Below are 16855 nucleotides of genomic sequence, written 5' to 3' on the forward strand. Positions count from 1 at the left end.
AATCCCTGGGACCATGGACCAGTACCAGTGGACCTGTTAGGAACTGGGCTGCACAGCAGAAGGTGAGCGGCAGGTGAGTGAATCTTCATCTGTATTTGCAGCCGCTCCCCAGCACTAGCATCACCGCCTCAGCTCCTCCTCAGATCATCAGGCATTAGATTCTCATAGGAGCACTGGTCTCTGGTGCCAAAAAGGTTGGGGACCATTGTTCTATGTAATTCTTATGCTTGCCCCTCAATGATACAAATTTTGCTTGTTTCAATTCCTATAAAAATGTAGTAGCAATTCAAAGCCCAGCCAAATATTTCTGAAAATTCCTTGGAGATTTGTATTCTTATGGATTAGAGGTCCCCCAAGAAATGGAGGGATCTTAGAAGCTGGTTAAGGTACAAAAAGATTATGCCCTAGAGTTTCCGGAGGAATTATGGCTGTGCCAACACCTTAATTTTTGTCCAATGAAAACAATTTCAGACTTCCAACCTATAGAACTGTAAGATAATAAGTCTGTGTTTTTCAGGCACCAAGTTTGTGATAATTTGTTCCAATCGCAATAGAAAATTAATATATCCTCCCCCAAATATACATTAAAAAACAAAAAATAACATTGCTTTTTTTCTTTTTAAAGTATTATTTATTGTTCATTGCCTTTTAATGAAATGGCATAATCAAAGGTGATTGCCACAGATGGTCTCTCCTTTCATTTAGTATCTGTTTCACATTTCTTGATTTAACTAGATCAATACTAGCAAATGACTGAATAAATAGCGCTTCAAATAAACTGGCACAAAACAAGAGAACTGCTTGGAACAATTGACAATGAATTAAATTTCAAAAATCTTCATGGAGAAAGCAGACCTTTAATTGAGTATTCGTTTTACGGTCTGTCTCTCTCAGTAGACTGTTAAACCGCATGAGGTTTGGAGAAAATGTCTACTTCTTTCATTGAAGGGAAGCAGAATATGCCTCCCTCCCCCAGGTATGCTACATTGGCATAAGAATTACTTTGAGCTGAAGGCAGTCGAAAAGAAGCAGATATAAGAAAGGCTGTCTGCCATCCTCCTATCTACCTAATGCAGGACATAAATTTGTGAAGGTGTCCCCTCTCCTTTCTCTTCCAGAAAAGACAGAGTTAATCATCTGAGATAACTCCAGGCCTTTATCACACAGAGTCGCTACTAAAGGAATCTATGTAATAGATTTTAGTAACTAGCAGTTATCTTCCATTAGCTTCCTCCATAATTTACCTTTCTACAATTTGCCTTCTTAGAAACTCAAGGTTCTTTTCCTTTTATCACTTCTCTAAAAATGTACCATTCATTTGTTAAGATGCTATCTATATAAGCCCAAGTTCTAACTACCCCTTTGAGGTACTCATCACTGGGTACTCCCATGTCTATGTGAGATGTACACATTAATGAACTTTTGTCTGTTTTTCTCTGGTTAACTTGTCTTTTGTTACTCCAATTTATGGGGCTCCGGTCAATAAACCTAAGATGGGTGGAGGAAAAGAAATTTCTTTATATCACCATACTATTTTTGATATCTAGCACTAAAAACTATTTGTTGACTAAATGAATGAATTGGACAATTTATTTTATGTAAGTGCAGTACTTTATTTGCTACAAATCTACTTAACAAACTGTTCTTTCTACTATATAACATTCACAGAGAAATGGTTTCTCTCTTCCTCTCCCTCACACACACAGACATATCTATTCTACTTCACTATTTTCTGAATACAACTAATATATTATCAGGTTTGAGTAATTGTTCAAAAATTACATCACAGTGATTTACATAATATGTTTCTGAAAGCAGTAAGCAAAAAGATCAGCTGTACATGTTAATCTAAAATCAAATGAACTGTGAAAGTGGTCCCTAGTTCAAAAGCTCTCAAAGTCAGCAGCCAGGTTTAGGGCCTGCTCGTAATACTCCAAGGCTTCATTCATTTCTCCTTTCAATTTGTAGATGAACCCGAGGATGCTCAAGCTTTCTATGTCTGATGCATTTCTCCGAAGTTTCCTTAAAACCAATTTCTCCAAAGAACTGATACTTTTATCTCTTGAATATGACTGGTTTTCTATTTTTATTGCTTTTAAATAATAGATAATTGCATCGATTTCAGATTTCCTTTGAAATTCCTGGAATCGGCCATAGTAGAAATATATTTCTTGCAGAACTTCTTTGTCAAGTTTTTTCAGGCATAACACTTTTTGATAAGTGTCTTCAGCTTTTTCATAGTTGCCTGCTTCTATGTACATATCTGCCAGGTGTATGTAAGCTATCTCAAATGTGGGCTTTTGTTTCAGTGTGAATTCAAAATGAGATATGGCTAATCTTGTTATTCTATTGACATTTTCTCTATCCTGTCCTCTAGGCTGCCATTTTGCAGTTTTCTTTATTCGAAGAACTTTTGATCTGTAGCAAAGCCCTATCTGGTGATGAAGGAAGGCAGAAGAGGGTGTTGCCTGCAAAGCAGTTTTTAAGAGCTGAAGCGCTTTATCCAAAGAGCCTTTTCTTCGGTAAAACATGGCTGCATAACGAAAGACATAGGTCTGCGAGGACATTTTGGTCAGTGCTTCTTCAATGTACTTTTGTCCCTCAGCTTCTTCTCCTACATCCTGAAGCTTCAGGCCAAGGAGAGCCTTAATATATGCATCTTCCGGATTGAGCCTGATGGCCTGTTTTAGAGGGTGTAGAGAAAATGCCTCTTTAAACTGCGTTACTTTGTGAAAGCTATCCAGACGAAACATGGTGATCGCATACCCAGTGTTGAATTCAGGGTTTTCAGGGTCCACTTCCAGAGCCTTTTCAAAGCAGGCCTTGGCTCGTTCGTAATTCTTTCCTCCACATTTCAGCAAGGCCCATCCTTCCTCACAGTCCATCTCAGGACACTCCAGTCTACAGCAGGAGGGACTGGCAACCTTCTTGCAAGTGTTTTCCACTTTGTCCAGGTAAATCTGGACTTCTCCCAGGCTGCCCATGTGGTAATACAGCCAGGCATAGTTGCCCCAGGTAACCAGCCTTTTTGTGTTCGATTGGTTGGTACGTTCTTGCTGGATTAAGGTTTCAGCTTCTTTCAAGCTCTCCAGGGCTTCCTTATTTTGGCCTTTCAGGTGCTTTATATAGGCCAGTAGGTTGTGAATTCCCACGTTGTATTTGATGTCTAGGAATTCAATCTCATCGAAGACCCTGTTTTCTAAATCGGTAATTTCAGTGTCTTCGATTAGCAACTTCCATGTAAAGTGACATCTCAGCTGCTCCAACCTATCTTTGACCTGATCTTCATCAGCATTCTTACTGTGAAAACAAAAGCAGATTTTCTAGGTCAGGTGAGGAACAACCAATGAAAAGAGACCAGGTAAAACACTTCATATTTATAGCTTAGCTTTGACAAGGACACACCTGCTTTGATTTTCCTTAAAGTCCTTTTACAGTTGACCTTGAGCAACACTGGTTTGAACTGGGTGTGTCCATTTATATGTGAACTTTTTTCAGTAAATACAGTCAGCTCTTCTTATCAGGGGTTTTACATCCAAGGATTCAACCAACCATGGACGGAAAACAGTGTTTCTCATTCCCAGCCATGGATGGAAAATACTACTATTTTTGATATGTGGTTGGTTGAATCCGCAGATGCCAAGGGCCAACTGTAGAATTTAAAGTTATAGTGGGTTTTCAACTGTGTGGGGACAGAGAGTGGGGGTGAGGTGGGATTGGCATCCCTACCCTCCACGTTGTTCAAGTGTCAGCTATATTTCTAAAATCTGCTTGGAGTTCAAATGCAATTCGCTTGGCTCCATATGCTGGTTCCAGCACTTTCTATCCAAGTAATCTCTTTGTGCTCCAGAGTCCTATTTGTAAAATAGGGATAGTAAGAATACTTATCAGACGGGTTGGTGAGGATTAGTAAGCCATATATGTAAAGCACCTATAGTATATTACGTGCTATATAAGAGTTTTCTATTTTCATATTAATATAATTTGGATAGAGCCCAGTTAGAAATGTAGAACCTTAGGACCTTAGTCTGCAAGTTATGCCACAAGACAACCTAATAAGACCACCTAAAATAAGACCACTTAAAAGGGATAATTTTGACCAATTATTTCTTTTTCACTTATTATTTGGAAATAATTTTAGATTCACAGAAAGTTGCAAAGGTAGTACATAGTTTCAGTGCACCCTTCACCCAGTTTCTCCCAATGCTTTTATCTTATGTAACTATAGTAGAATATCAAAATTAGGAAATCGAAATTGGTATTATATGTGTAGAATTCTATGCCATTTTATCATGTGAATAAATCCATGGAACCACCACCTCATTCAAGATACAGAACTACTCCATGACCACAAATATCTCCCTCATACTATCTCTTTATAGTCACATGTGTCTTCTTCTCCAAACATCCCTTGCCTCTAATAAACACTAATTTGTTCTTTATCTCTATAATTTTTTTATTTCAAGAATGTCACATAAATGGAATCATACAGTATGTGACCTTTTGAGATTGGCTTTTTTTCACTCATCATTGACATTTCAGTTGTTTCTGGTTTGAGCCTATTACAGATAAGAGTGCTATGAATAGTTGTGTACAGGATTTTGCCTGTACAAACAGGTGCAATTGCAATCAGAGGTGCAATTGCTAGGCCATATGGTGTGTGGCCAGAGGTGCAATTGCTGGGCCATATGGTGTGCGCTTATGTTTTTAAGAAACTGCCACTATTTTCCAGTGTTATACCATTTTACATTCCTACTAGCAATGTATGAATGATCTAGTTCTCTCCATCCAGTGTTTGATATTTTCACTTTTTAAAAAAATTCTAGTCCTTCTAATAGGTGTGTAGTGGTCTCTCATTATGGTCTTACTTTGCACTTGCTTAATGGCTAGTGGTGGTGAACATCTTTCCACATGTTTATTTGCCATTTGCACACCCTCTTTGGTGAAATATTTCTTCATATCTTTTGCCTATTTTCTAATTGGATTGTTTGTTTTTATTGTTCAGCTTTGATAATTCTTTATAAATTCTAGATATAAGTTCTTTATGAGGTATATAATTTTCAAACATTTTCTCTCAGTGTGTAGCTTTTTATCCTTTAATAAAATCTTTTGAAAAGCAAATGTTTTTACTTTTGATGAAATATAATTCATTGATTTTTAAAAATCGTATGGATCATGCTTATAGTATCATGTCCAGGAAGTCCTCACCAAGCCCCAGGTCCTGAATTTTCTCCTATGATTTCTTCTACAATTTTATAGTTTTGCATTGTACATTTAAATCTATGATCCACTTTGAGTTAATTTTCCTGTAACATATCAATATTAGATCGATAAATGTTTTTGGCCTATGGACATCCAGTTGCTCCAGCACCATTTGTTAAAAGACTATTATTCCTCCACTGAATTGCTTTTGTACCTTTATTAAAAATCTGTTGGAGGAAAAAAAAAATGGCTTAGATGATAGAGGTTCTGTTCATCCCTCTGGTGACCAAATCAAAGTTGTGACAGAAACAAGGAGCAACAGCAAGGAAAAATCACCTGGGATCTAGATGAACAAGCCATACAACTAGGGAGAAATCCAAGAAAGCGCCCTGCAATGGCAGAAGGTGGAATGGGGCAAGGACGCCAGGCTACCCGGTCTAGAGCAGCTGAGTGAGTCAGAGGCTGCGGCAGTGGCAGACTACTCTTAAAGGGGCCGCATCCACGAGCAGATTTTCGTGGTGACGGACCTGCTCGCTCTGAGCACCAGTGCTAATTCAGCTGTGTGCAGGGGGCGCCAGGGACTTACAGGGACTCATTGTAGGAGTGAGGGCCCAGGAGAGACTCACTCTGTACAGAAGTGCTGGCAGGATCCATTGTTCCCTGTTGAGCCCTCCCCCTTGCCAGTGCTCCAGACTCAGAGCCGCCATAGCCCTGATGTCGTCAAACTGGATAACAGAGGTCCCTCCACCCAGAGGATTCCCTGAAGCCCCGCCTCCCCCAACTCACATCCCCACCCAAGCCACATTCAAGTACATCCTCAGTGAGTCAGGTGCTCCTTGCTGAGCAGCGGCCTAGACTCACACTGGAGCCAGCTGGCCTCAGTTTCTGGTGTGGCCTTTTGAGGCAACTATAAGCACAGCATCTGTGGATTGCTTGCTGAATCTTAACAGGTGGCCCCAGAGGGGCAGAGGCTTGGGCTAAATTTGGCCTGTAGCTGAACCTCTCTTAAGACTGTGCCACTGGACACCTACTTCACAAATACACACTAATAAGACTGCGAGACTTAGGAGCTTTGTTTAGTACATAGAAACAGACACAGAAAGGCAGACAAAGAAGCAGAAACGATATAAGAGAATAGAACAGAGATCCAGATATAATGGAGTCAAGTAATCTAACAGATGCAAAGTTCAAAACACTGGTTATAAAGATGCTCAACGAACTTTTGGGAACTGCAGATAAATTCTGTGAGAATTTCAACAAAGAGATAAAAAACATAAAAATGGAAATGGAAATTATAAAAGAGAATCAGTTTAAAATGAAGAACACATTATCTGAGATGAGAAGTATATTAAATGGAATAAACAAAGAAATAAACAAAGTGAATAAAGAAAAGGATCAAATGACCTATCGAGAGGATGGGAAAGCCAAGGGCACTCAATCACAATGGCAAGAAAAAAGATGCCAAGATACAAAAATAATTTAAGGAGCATATGAGACACTATTAAAGGCCCAAATATCTGTCTGATCGGTGTAACTGAAGAAAATCAAGATGTTGAACAGCTGTTTGAAGAAATAATGATGGAAAACTTCCCTAACCTGGTGAAGGAAATAGACATACAACTCAGAAAGCTTAGAGAATTCTAAAAATCAGGGATCCAAAGACACACATCATAATTAAAATGCCAAAGGTTAAATACAAAGAATATTAAAAGCAGCAAGAGAAAAATAGATAGTTACCTACAAGGGAAGACCTATAAGACTGGCAACTGATTTCTCAAAAGAAACTATGCAGGACAGAAGGGCTTGGCAAAAAATATTCTACAGGATGAAGACCCAGAATCTACAATCCAGAATAATTTATCCAACAAAGCTATCATTTAGAGTTGAAGGACAGATAAAGAGCTTCCCAGACAAAAATAAGCTAAAGGAATTTATCACCACCAAACCAGTTACAGGAAATTTTGGAGGGACTTCTTTAAGAAGAAAAAACATGTATCAAAAACAGGAATAAAGAATGATAATAACTACATTCCTATCAATAAGTACCTTAAATGGAAAAGAATTAAGTGCTCCAACCAAAAGATAGAGTAGCTGAAAGGATAAGAAAACAAGACCCCTACATATGAAAAAGAAGGGGATGGAAAAAGATATTGCTTGGATGGACCTAGAAGGTATTTAATTCACACAGAGAAAGATAAACACTATATGATTTCACTCATATGTGGAATCTAAGGAATAAAAAGAACAAACTAATTAAAAACAGACTCACAAATATAGTGGACAATTTGGTGACAGACAGAGGGGAGGGGGGTTTAGGGGGCTGGGAAAATTGGGAGAAGGATTAAAGAAGTACACATTAGTAGCTGATAGATGGTCACAGAGATGGAGAGCACAGCATAGGGAATGCAGTTAGCATTAATATGTTGACTAGATAGAGTGTCAGGGAAGAGAGGGAGCAATTGGGGGGATCATTTTATGAACTATATAGATGTCTAACCAATGTACTGTACTGTATACTTGAAACTAATTAAAATAAATAAATTTAAAAAAATCTGTCGATCATCAATAAATCAATGGTGAGGATGTGGAGAAACAGGAGCCCTTATATACTGTTGGTGGTTTTGCAAATTTGTGTAGTCACTATGGAAAGCAGCCTGGAGGTTAATATCCAAAATATATAAAGAGCTCATACAACTCAACAACAAAAAACCAGACAATCCATTTAAAAAATGGGCAGAAGACCTGAACAGATATTTCTCTAAAGAGGAAATACAATTGGCCAATAGATATGAAAAGATGCTCAAGGTCACTAATCATCAGAGAAATGCAAATTAAAACCACAATGAGATATCACTTGACACCTGTCAGAATGGCTATCATCAATATATCAAAGAATAACAAGTGTTGGTGAGGATGTGGAGAAAAGGGAACCCTCGTACATTCTTGGTAGGATTGCAAAATGGTACAGCCTCTATGGAAAACAGTCTGGAAGTTTCTCAAAAAGTTAAAAACGATATACCTTTTGACCTAAGAATTGGACTTCTGGGTATTTATCCAAAGACAACCAAAACAATAATTCATAAAGGTCTATGCACCCCTATGTTCATGGCAGCACAATTTACAATAGCCAAGATATGGAAGCAACCTAAATGCCCATCGACAGATGATTGGATAAAAAGTTATGGTTCATATATACAATAGAGTATTACTCAGGCATTAAAAAACTGAAATCCTACCATTCGCAATGACATGGATGGACCTAGAGGTTATTATGCTGTGTGAAATAAGTCAGACAGAGAAAGATAAATAACATGATTTCACTCATATGTAGAATTTAAGGAACAAAAAGAACCAACCAACCAAAAACAGACTCAAATACAGAGGACAATCTGGTGAGGGCCAGAGGGAAGGGGAGCTGGGGGCCTGGGGGAAGGGATGAAGGGTTAAAGAAGTTCAAATTAAGTAGTTGATAGATGATCACGGGGATGGGGAGCATGGCATAGGGAATGCAGTTAGCATTAATGTAATGGCTAGGTGTAGAGCCAGAGGCGAGAAAGAGCAATCAAGGGGATCGTTTTATAAACTACATAAATGTCTAACCAATGCACTGTATACTTGAAACTAATAATAAAATTAAAATCACTTATGAAACTTTTTTAAAAATTCAAAAAAAATCTGTTGGCAATACTTTTGCAAGACTGTTTTTGTATTCTTTATCCTGTTCCACTGATCTATATGTTTATCCCTTCACCAATACCATACAATCTTGCTTACTGTATATAATCGGTCTTAAAATTGAGTAGGATAACTCCTCTCATTTAATTCTTCTTTTTCAAAATTGTTATGCTCATTTCTTTTCCTTTCCATATAAATTTTAGATTAACATTATCTATATCTATAAAAAATCTTGCTGCAGTTTTGACAGGAATGTAAATATCAAGTAGGGGATAATTGATGTTTTTACTATGTTGAGTCTTCTACTACATGAACATATCTCTGTTTATTTAGATCTATTTTGATTTCTTTCATCAGCATTTTGTAATTTTAGGTACTCAAGTCATGTACCTGTTATATTTATTTACACTTAAGTATTTCTTTTTAAGCAATTTTAAATTGTATTATATTTTTAAATTAAATTTCCGAATGCTCATTGCTAGTATATAGACATATAATTAATTTTTTATGTAAATATTGTATTCTGCAACTTTGATGAATTCACTTATTTGTTCTAAGTTGTTTTGCAGATACCTTAGGATTTTTCTATGCAGACAAACATAGCATCTATAATTAGGGTCACTTTTATTTTTCCTTTCTGATCTGTAGACTTTTTATTTTCTTTTTTTGCTTATTGGAGAATTTCCTTTGTCTATTCCTTTATGGAAAGTCTGCTAATGACAAATTCTTAGTTTTCCTTCATCTTTGAATGCCTTGATTTTCTCTTCATTCCAAAAGGACATTTTTTTCTGGGTATAGGATTCTGGGTTGAAAGTTCTTTTTCTTCAGCACTTGAAAAAGGTTGTGCTCCTTTCTTTTAGACTCCCTGATTTCTAATAAGAAATTAGCAGGCATTAGAATTGTGTGTGTGTTTTCCCTTATAGATAAGGTTTCATTTCTCTCTAATACTTTCATAGTTTATTTTCTTTGTCTTTAGTTTTCAGAATTTTGACTATGCTGTGTCTTGGATTTCTTTGGGTTTATCCTTTTTGAAGTTTGCTCAGTTACTTGAAATTAGTATCAGACTGGATAATTTCTATCATTCTATCTTCAAATTCATGAATTCTTTCCTCTGTCCTCTCCATTCTACTACTGAGCCAATCCACTGAGTTTTCACTTCGGTTATTGTACTTTTCAATCCTAAAATTCCTATTTGATTCTCCTCTATATCTTCTATTTGTTTCCTGAGACTTTCTTCTATATTTTCATCTGTTTCAAGTGTGTTTGTAATTTCTCACTGACACATCTTTATGATGGCAAGTTTAAAATCCTTGTTAGACAATTCTAACGTCTGTGTCATTTCAGTGTTGTTGCCTAATGATTATTCTTTTTCATTCACATTGAGATTTTCCTGGTTCTTGGTATGACAAGCAATTTTAAATTGAAACCTAGACATTTATATAGGGTATTATATTATGAGACGGAGTCACATTTAAATCTGTTTTAGCAGACGTTCTCTAATACCACTGTGCTAGGAGAAGGACACCTCATTCCACACTGCTACGTGGAATCCTGTTTACCCACTTGTCTTTTATTAACATTTTTTATAGGAAGCTTGAGCTCCTCATTATTGCTGCATGGGGGTGGGAGTTCAGGCTACACCCAGGCTTCTGCTGATCACCCTGGGTGGGAGGAGCAGGTGTGCCTGTTACTCTTCCCCATGTGGCCTTTACTGATGCCAAGAAGGAGTATGAGTGGGGGAAAATCTGAAATCTACTAGGCCTCTGGGTGGTTGTGAAAATCCTGAACTCCACTAGACCTCTTTGATACCACGTCAGTGGGGAGTGGTAGGGTGCCTCATTACCATCAGGTTGAGGTTGATGTCTAGACTCCCTTTGTGGTCTTCACTGCACTTGGCCTTCTGGCATCACCTTGGTGGAGGAAGGGGGAGGGAGAGAGAGTTGGAATGCCTAGCTATAGACTGGGAAGGGTAGAAGACTAAGTTTCCCGCTTAGCCTTTGCTTGCAGAGTTCAGAATGGCACTACAGTTCCTCTCCCCTCTACTCCGGCCCTGTGGAGTTTAGCTAGAGTAGAATGGTTGTTGTTTATAAATTTTATGTCTTACTAGGCTGTCCCTTTCTTGGTCCTTTGGCTAGAGAGATTAGGCTTTTCATGGAATTTTTCTGTCTATGCTTGTTGGCATTACTTGTTGGCTTCTCCAGCACTCAGTCTGGATTATGCACAGAAAAGAGAAAGCCCACAAAACTCACTGTAGTATTGTTCTTCAAGTCTCAAGTTTTCAGGCTAGTCTGCCTCTCATCCACCATTCATTGTGTTCTTATATTTATTTTATCTTACGTGCAGCGTTTTTAACTTACTTAGCAAGAGGAAAAGGAAAATATACATCTACTCTACCTTTCTGGAGGCAGAAGTCATTTTCTCAAGTCTTAATATGGTTTATTCCACTTTCCTCACTACAATGGTGTCAAGAGAAATGATTCTGCTTGAAGGCAGGTGATATTAGCATTAATGCGTGTCTTTTTCATTAATGCGTGTCTCTTTTTCGTGTCGCGTGTGCGTGTCGTGTGTGTGTGTGTGTGTGTGTGTGTGTTAGTCTGTAGGTAAGGCAATTTCTTTTGTTACCCAAGGGCAAGAACGCTTCATCTTACTCTTTCTCCACAAGAACACCACTAGAACCAATAAGCAAATACAGTAAAATTTCTGGATACAAAATCAACATTCAAAAATCCATAGCATTCCTATCCTCTAATAATCAAGTGTCAGAAAAAGAAGTAGAAAAAATAATTCCTTTTGCATCACAACAAAAAGAATACCTAGGAATAAATTTTTTTTCCCTCTTTAATTCCCCACTCCCACCGCCACTTCCACCCCTACCTATGGATGTTGCTGTTTCCCTTTCTTTTTTTCTTTTTTCTTTTTTTCTTTTAAGAACTGGTTCTCTGAAGGCAGGGTATCCCTTCCCACATGCTCACAGTGTACACCCAGAGCCTCGTGCACCTTGAGGGCCTGGCGCACCCGGGGTATGGTCCATGGCTCCACCTGGGGCGTAAACCCAGGACCTTCTGTGTGTAAAGCAGGAGTCCTAACCACTACATTATGGCACCACCCCACCTAGGAATAAATTTAACGAAACATGTGAAAGACCTATATGAAAACTATAAGACCCTATTAAAAGAAATCAAAGAAGATACAAAGAAATGGAAAGATATTCTGTGTTCTTGGATTGGAAGAATCAACATAGTTAAAATGACCTTATTACCTAAAGCATTATACAGATTTAATGCAATCTCCATCAAAATCCCATAGGCATTTCTTAAAGAAATAGAACAAAAAACCATCAGATTTGTATGGAAGCACGAAAGACCCCGAATTGCCAAAGCCATCCTGAGAGAAAGAATGAGGCTGAAGGCATCACTCTGCCTGACTTCAAATTATACTACAAAGTGACAGTAATCAAAACGTCATGGTATTGGCAGGAAACAGACACACAGAGCAGTGGAACAGAATCGAGAGTCTAGAAATAAATCCATGTTTATATGGGCAAATAACTTTCGACAAAAAAAAAAAGCCAAAAACATACAGTGGAGAAAGGAAAGCTTCTTCAATAAATGGTACTGGGAAAACTGGAAAGCCACCTGCAAACAAATGAAACTCGACTGTTGTCTATCACCACACACCAAATTAACTCAAAATGGATTAAGGACCTGAATATAAAAGCTGAAACAATAAAGTGCATGGAAGAAAACATAGGAACTAAACTCATGGACCTTGGACTTAAAGAGGATTTTATGAATTTGACCTCAAAGGCAAGGGAAGTAAAAGCAAAATGAAATGATTAAGAATCAAAAAGCCTCTACTCAGCAAAAGAAACTGTCAACAAGGTAAAGAGACAACCATCCGAATGGGAAAATATATTTGCAAGTAATGCCTCCAATAAGGGCCTAATATCCAAAATGTACAAAGAACTCATACAACTCAAAAACAACCAAAAAACAAATGATCCAATAAAAAAATGGGCAGAGGATCTGAACAGACACTTCTTTCTAGAGGACATTCAAATGGCCAACAAACATATGAAAAGATGCTCAACATCTCTGGCTATTAGGGAAATGCAAATCAAAACCACAATGAGATACCATCTCACACCTATTAGGATAGCTGTTATCAATAGGACAAGTAGTAACAATTGTTGGAGAGGATGCAGAGAAAAAGGACCCCTCATACACTGCTGGTGAGACTGCAAATTGGTACGGCCACTATGGAAAACAGTATGGAGGTTCCTCAAAAAACTAAGAATTGATCTACCATATGATCCAGTAATCCCTCTACTGGGTATTTACCCCAAAGACTTGAAAATCCATATCTGAAAAGATATTGCACACCGATGTTCATAGCAGCATTATTCACAGTAGTCAGGACATGTAAGCAACTGAAGTGTCCTACGATAGATAATTTGATAAAGAAGCTGTGGTACGTATATACAATGGAATATTACTCAGCTATAAGAAGAGATGAAATACTGCCATTTGCGAAAACATGGATGAACCTCAAGATAATAATGCTAAGTGAAATAAGCCAGACAGAAAAAGTTGAAAACTGTGTGATATCACTTATATGTGGATATAAACCTAAAAGCAACAAACGAACAAGGTAAACAGACTCATGGACATGGACAATAGACTAGTGGTTAACAGAGGATAGGTGGGGAGGGGGGAGGAGGGAGATAGATGGGGTAAAAGGGGTCAAATATGTGGTGACAGAAAGAAATCTAACTATGGGAGAGGAACACACGATGCATTATATATATGCCTTACCGTTAAATTGTATACTTGAAACTTACTGGATTTTATTAATCAATGTCACCAAAAAATAAAATAAATTTAAAAATTTTAAAAAATACACCCCATTAACGGAATGAAGGGGGAAAAAACCCCACATAATCATGTCAATTGACATTATGCTACATGAAATAAGTCAGGTACAAAAGACCACATATTGTATGCTTTCCATTTATATGAAATATCCATAATAGGAAAATCCATAGAGATGGAAAGCAGATTAACAGTTGTCAGTACCTGGGTCAAAAGATGAATAGGGAGTGACTGCTTACCAAGTATGGGGTTTCCTCTCAGAGTAATGAAAATGAAGTAGATACTGGTGATAGTTGCACAGCATTACAAATAGTCTAAATATCACAAAATAGTCTAAATATCACAAAATTTAACTACTTAAGAGTAGTTAAAATGGTATATTTTATCTTACATGTATTTTATCACAATAAAAAATCATGTTACTAACCTGAATAGAAATTCTTCAAATTATATATCTATTTCTAGTACATGTTGAAATAAACACAAAAGCATTAAAACACAAAAGCTAATTAGTATGCTCTCTGAAATTATCACACAGACCCCCACTGGTTTAAAGGTTAAACAAGATGTCATTAAATAGAGACTCTGGTTCATCTCTCAGCTCTATCACTTATTATTTATGTGATCTTAACATCTTTAAATCTAAGATTCATTATTACAAAATAAGTATAATATGAGTACCTGCCTCACAGTTTCTTTTGAATATTAAATGTAACAATTTACATAATACCTTTAGAAGCCAGGCTGGCATTTAATAAGCCTTCATGAAGAGATAGCTACTTTTATATAATAATAGTAATAATAATAATTATTATTATTATTTTAATTAATAATTTAAAATAATAGTATTATTATTATTATTTTAATTATCAGTGACAATCCACTCTGTCTATGGACCAAAGGGGGGAGGAGGAGCGTTGATCAAGGGCCCATATCGTGCATTTTCTGAAACTTTTGCCCCTTCAAAATTTTGTCATCCACATCCATGCTACTCTGAACAAGCCCAATCCTGTCTGATCTTGAAAGCTAAGCAAGGTCGGGCCTGGTTAGTGCTTGGATGGGAGACCACCTAGGAAGACCAGGTGCTGTAGACGTAAAAAATAAATAAAAAATAAAAAAATAAGGGATTGTAAGCTGACAAGTTCCTTGCAATCTGTGAGGCCAAACAAGGGTTGCCTCACCTAAAAAATAAAAAATTTAAAAATTTAAAAAAATAAAATTTTGTCCACTGGAGTATCGAGGAAAAATCTTCACATCAAGAGTGATTAATGTATATATAATTTTTTTAAACCCGCTGATATCAGGGGTTTTTTGAATCTAGAATGAGTTTCAATAATATAGAAATTCCCACATTAGGTCCCAAGCCCTGTGGGCAGGAGGATATCGAGTATCTGCAGACCACCTGGCTTCCCCAGGGGAGCAGTAATCTGCTCATTTTAAATCCAGTTGGACTGGGAAGGCTTGACATAGAAGCCCAGCAGTGCAGATAGTGAGACTAGAAGCTTACAGAGGAACTCCTTGTTTTCTAGGCAGTGAGCATAGATCCCACGGCATCCCCACAATACTTCTCTTAAGATAGCTAAGACACCTCACAACTGGCTCACACAACTGAGTGGTCCCTACTTTTCCTCCATGCTGAGAAGGCTGCTAAAAGCAATGTCTCTCTCCAGATAAACTATCCATTCCCTCTCTATGTCAGTGAGTTTGGTAGAAAATACATTCAGAGATTGAATCATCTCCCTTCCTGCAAAATTTTATTCCCATTTTCCTCCTCTTCTTTGGGTTTTAACACGAGGAAAGCTTCCTTAAGGTGATGCTTACAAAAATTAAAATGCCTGAATTAACAAAAACATGCACACACACATACATGCATACACATATGCACACATACCCAGTTCATAAGCAAATGCTCAAATAGAAGAGCAAGGAAACTTGATATCACTGAAACTAAGTCTATTGAGATATTGTTGATTAAAACTTTTCAAAAACTTTAGACATAAAGGCAAAGAAGTGGAGAAATCCTTACCTCATGGTTGCAATGAATTAGGCAGCAGATCTGCAGTATTTTGGTGTGCTGGATGGACTCCTCTGAGATCTGGCTAGCCTGTCTTGTGGATTTTCAGGTAATTCTAAGCACCAGGACAAAGCTATATAAGGGAGATAAACAGCACCTTATAAGGTAACCTGTGGGTATGCAAGAACGAATTGGAAACCCAGATGAACACTAAAAGTAGAAAGTGAAACTGAAGTTTTCAGGCTTCCTGCTGGAGGAAAACGAAACTTAAACAAGTGATTCCTTTCTTTGTTTTGTTTTGAAAACTGATCAAGGAGAAGCTTGTGAAAAGCAGTTTTAGTGATGGGCTGATTCCTCTCTCAGAGTCTACTTTGTACAAACCTGAAAGCTAGCTAAATGTCAGTTATGTAGAGTCCACTGAACCTGGAGCCAAGGACACCTGTGAAAGTTGTCTGTGTGCACTTGCCAAGGTCATGCCCTAGATCTGTGCTTCTGTTTGCTTATCTGGAAACCGAAATTGCTTGTTTTGTGGTATAAAAGCCTGCAAATCTCTAAACTGGAATCTTAATCCAACTTTGTTCCTACTTTCTGAGAGCACGTATCTTACTAATTCTTCTGTGCCTTTCTAGACCCTTCTGGAGAATGGTCGATGACAATAAGAGGCCTAGAATTTCTACACATAGGAGCAGAGAAAATATATGTGCTACCCTCTTGAGACTTCAAACAAAATATGTTAGGCCTAAATAACAATATATTCTTATTTTTAAAACTCTATTATAGTTATCTAAAGTGTTCTTATTCACCAGACATGATTGTCATACCTATGTAAGAGCACTGTCCAGTCTTCTCTGTGTCCACGGCACCCAGGCTTGGCCTATCCCAACCTGGCCTGTGTCATCTTTTGTACTCATGGTGTTTGTGGGGAGAGGTGGAGAAAAACAAGTGCTGAGGGGACAGTCTTGGGCAGAGGTTTGTCTCCTATTACCGGTGTCTACCGAGCTCCTGTTACTTCCTATTTTTCATTGGAAATTGCCCCACTCTCCTGATACCTGTAGTAAAGTGGTAATTCCCCAGCAGCTTTTGCAAACCAAAT

At 37.7% G+C, this 16855-nt stretch overlaps 1 protein-coding gene and 1 pseudogene across 1 annotated transcript; one reads left to right on the plus strand and one right to left on the minus strand.

The window, feature by feature from the left end:
• Positions 1-608: 608 nt before the first annotated feature.
• On the minus strand, positions 609-15949 carry LOC120609339 (interferon-induced protein with tetratricopeptide repeats 1-like). The gene is made up of 2 exons (XM_039871765.1): positions 15775-15949; positions 609-3300 (listed from the first exon to the last, which is right to left on the minus strand). Exons 1-2 carry the CDS (start codon positions 15777-15779, stop codon positions 1884-1886), a joined length of 1422 nt encoding a protein of 473 aa, XP_039727699.1. The 5' UTR covers positions 15780-15949; the 3' UTR covers positions 609-1883.
• Positions 14724-14842, plus strand: LOC120610176 (uncharacterized; annotated as a pseudogene).
• Positions 15950-16855: the final 906 nt, after the last annotated feature.

This window comes from Pteropus medius, unplaced genomic scaffold, assembly GCF_902729225.1.
Source record: "Pteropus medius unplaced genomic scaffold, Ma_sr-lr_union100, whole genome shotgun sequence".
Taxonomy (NCBI): Eukaryota; Metazoa; Chordata; class Mammalia; order Chiroptera; family Pteropodidae; genus Pteropus; species Pteropus medius.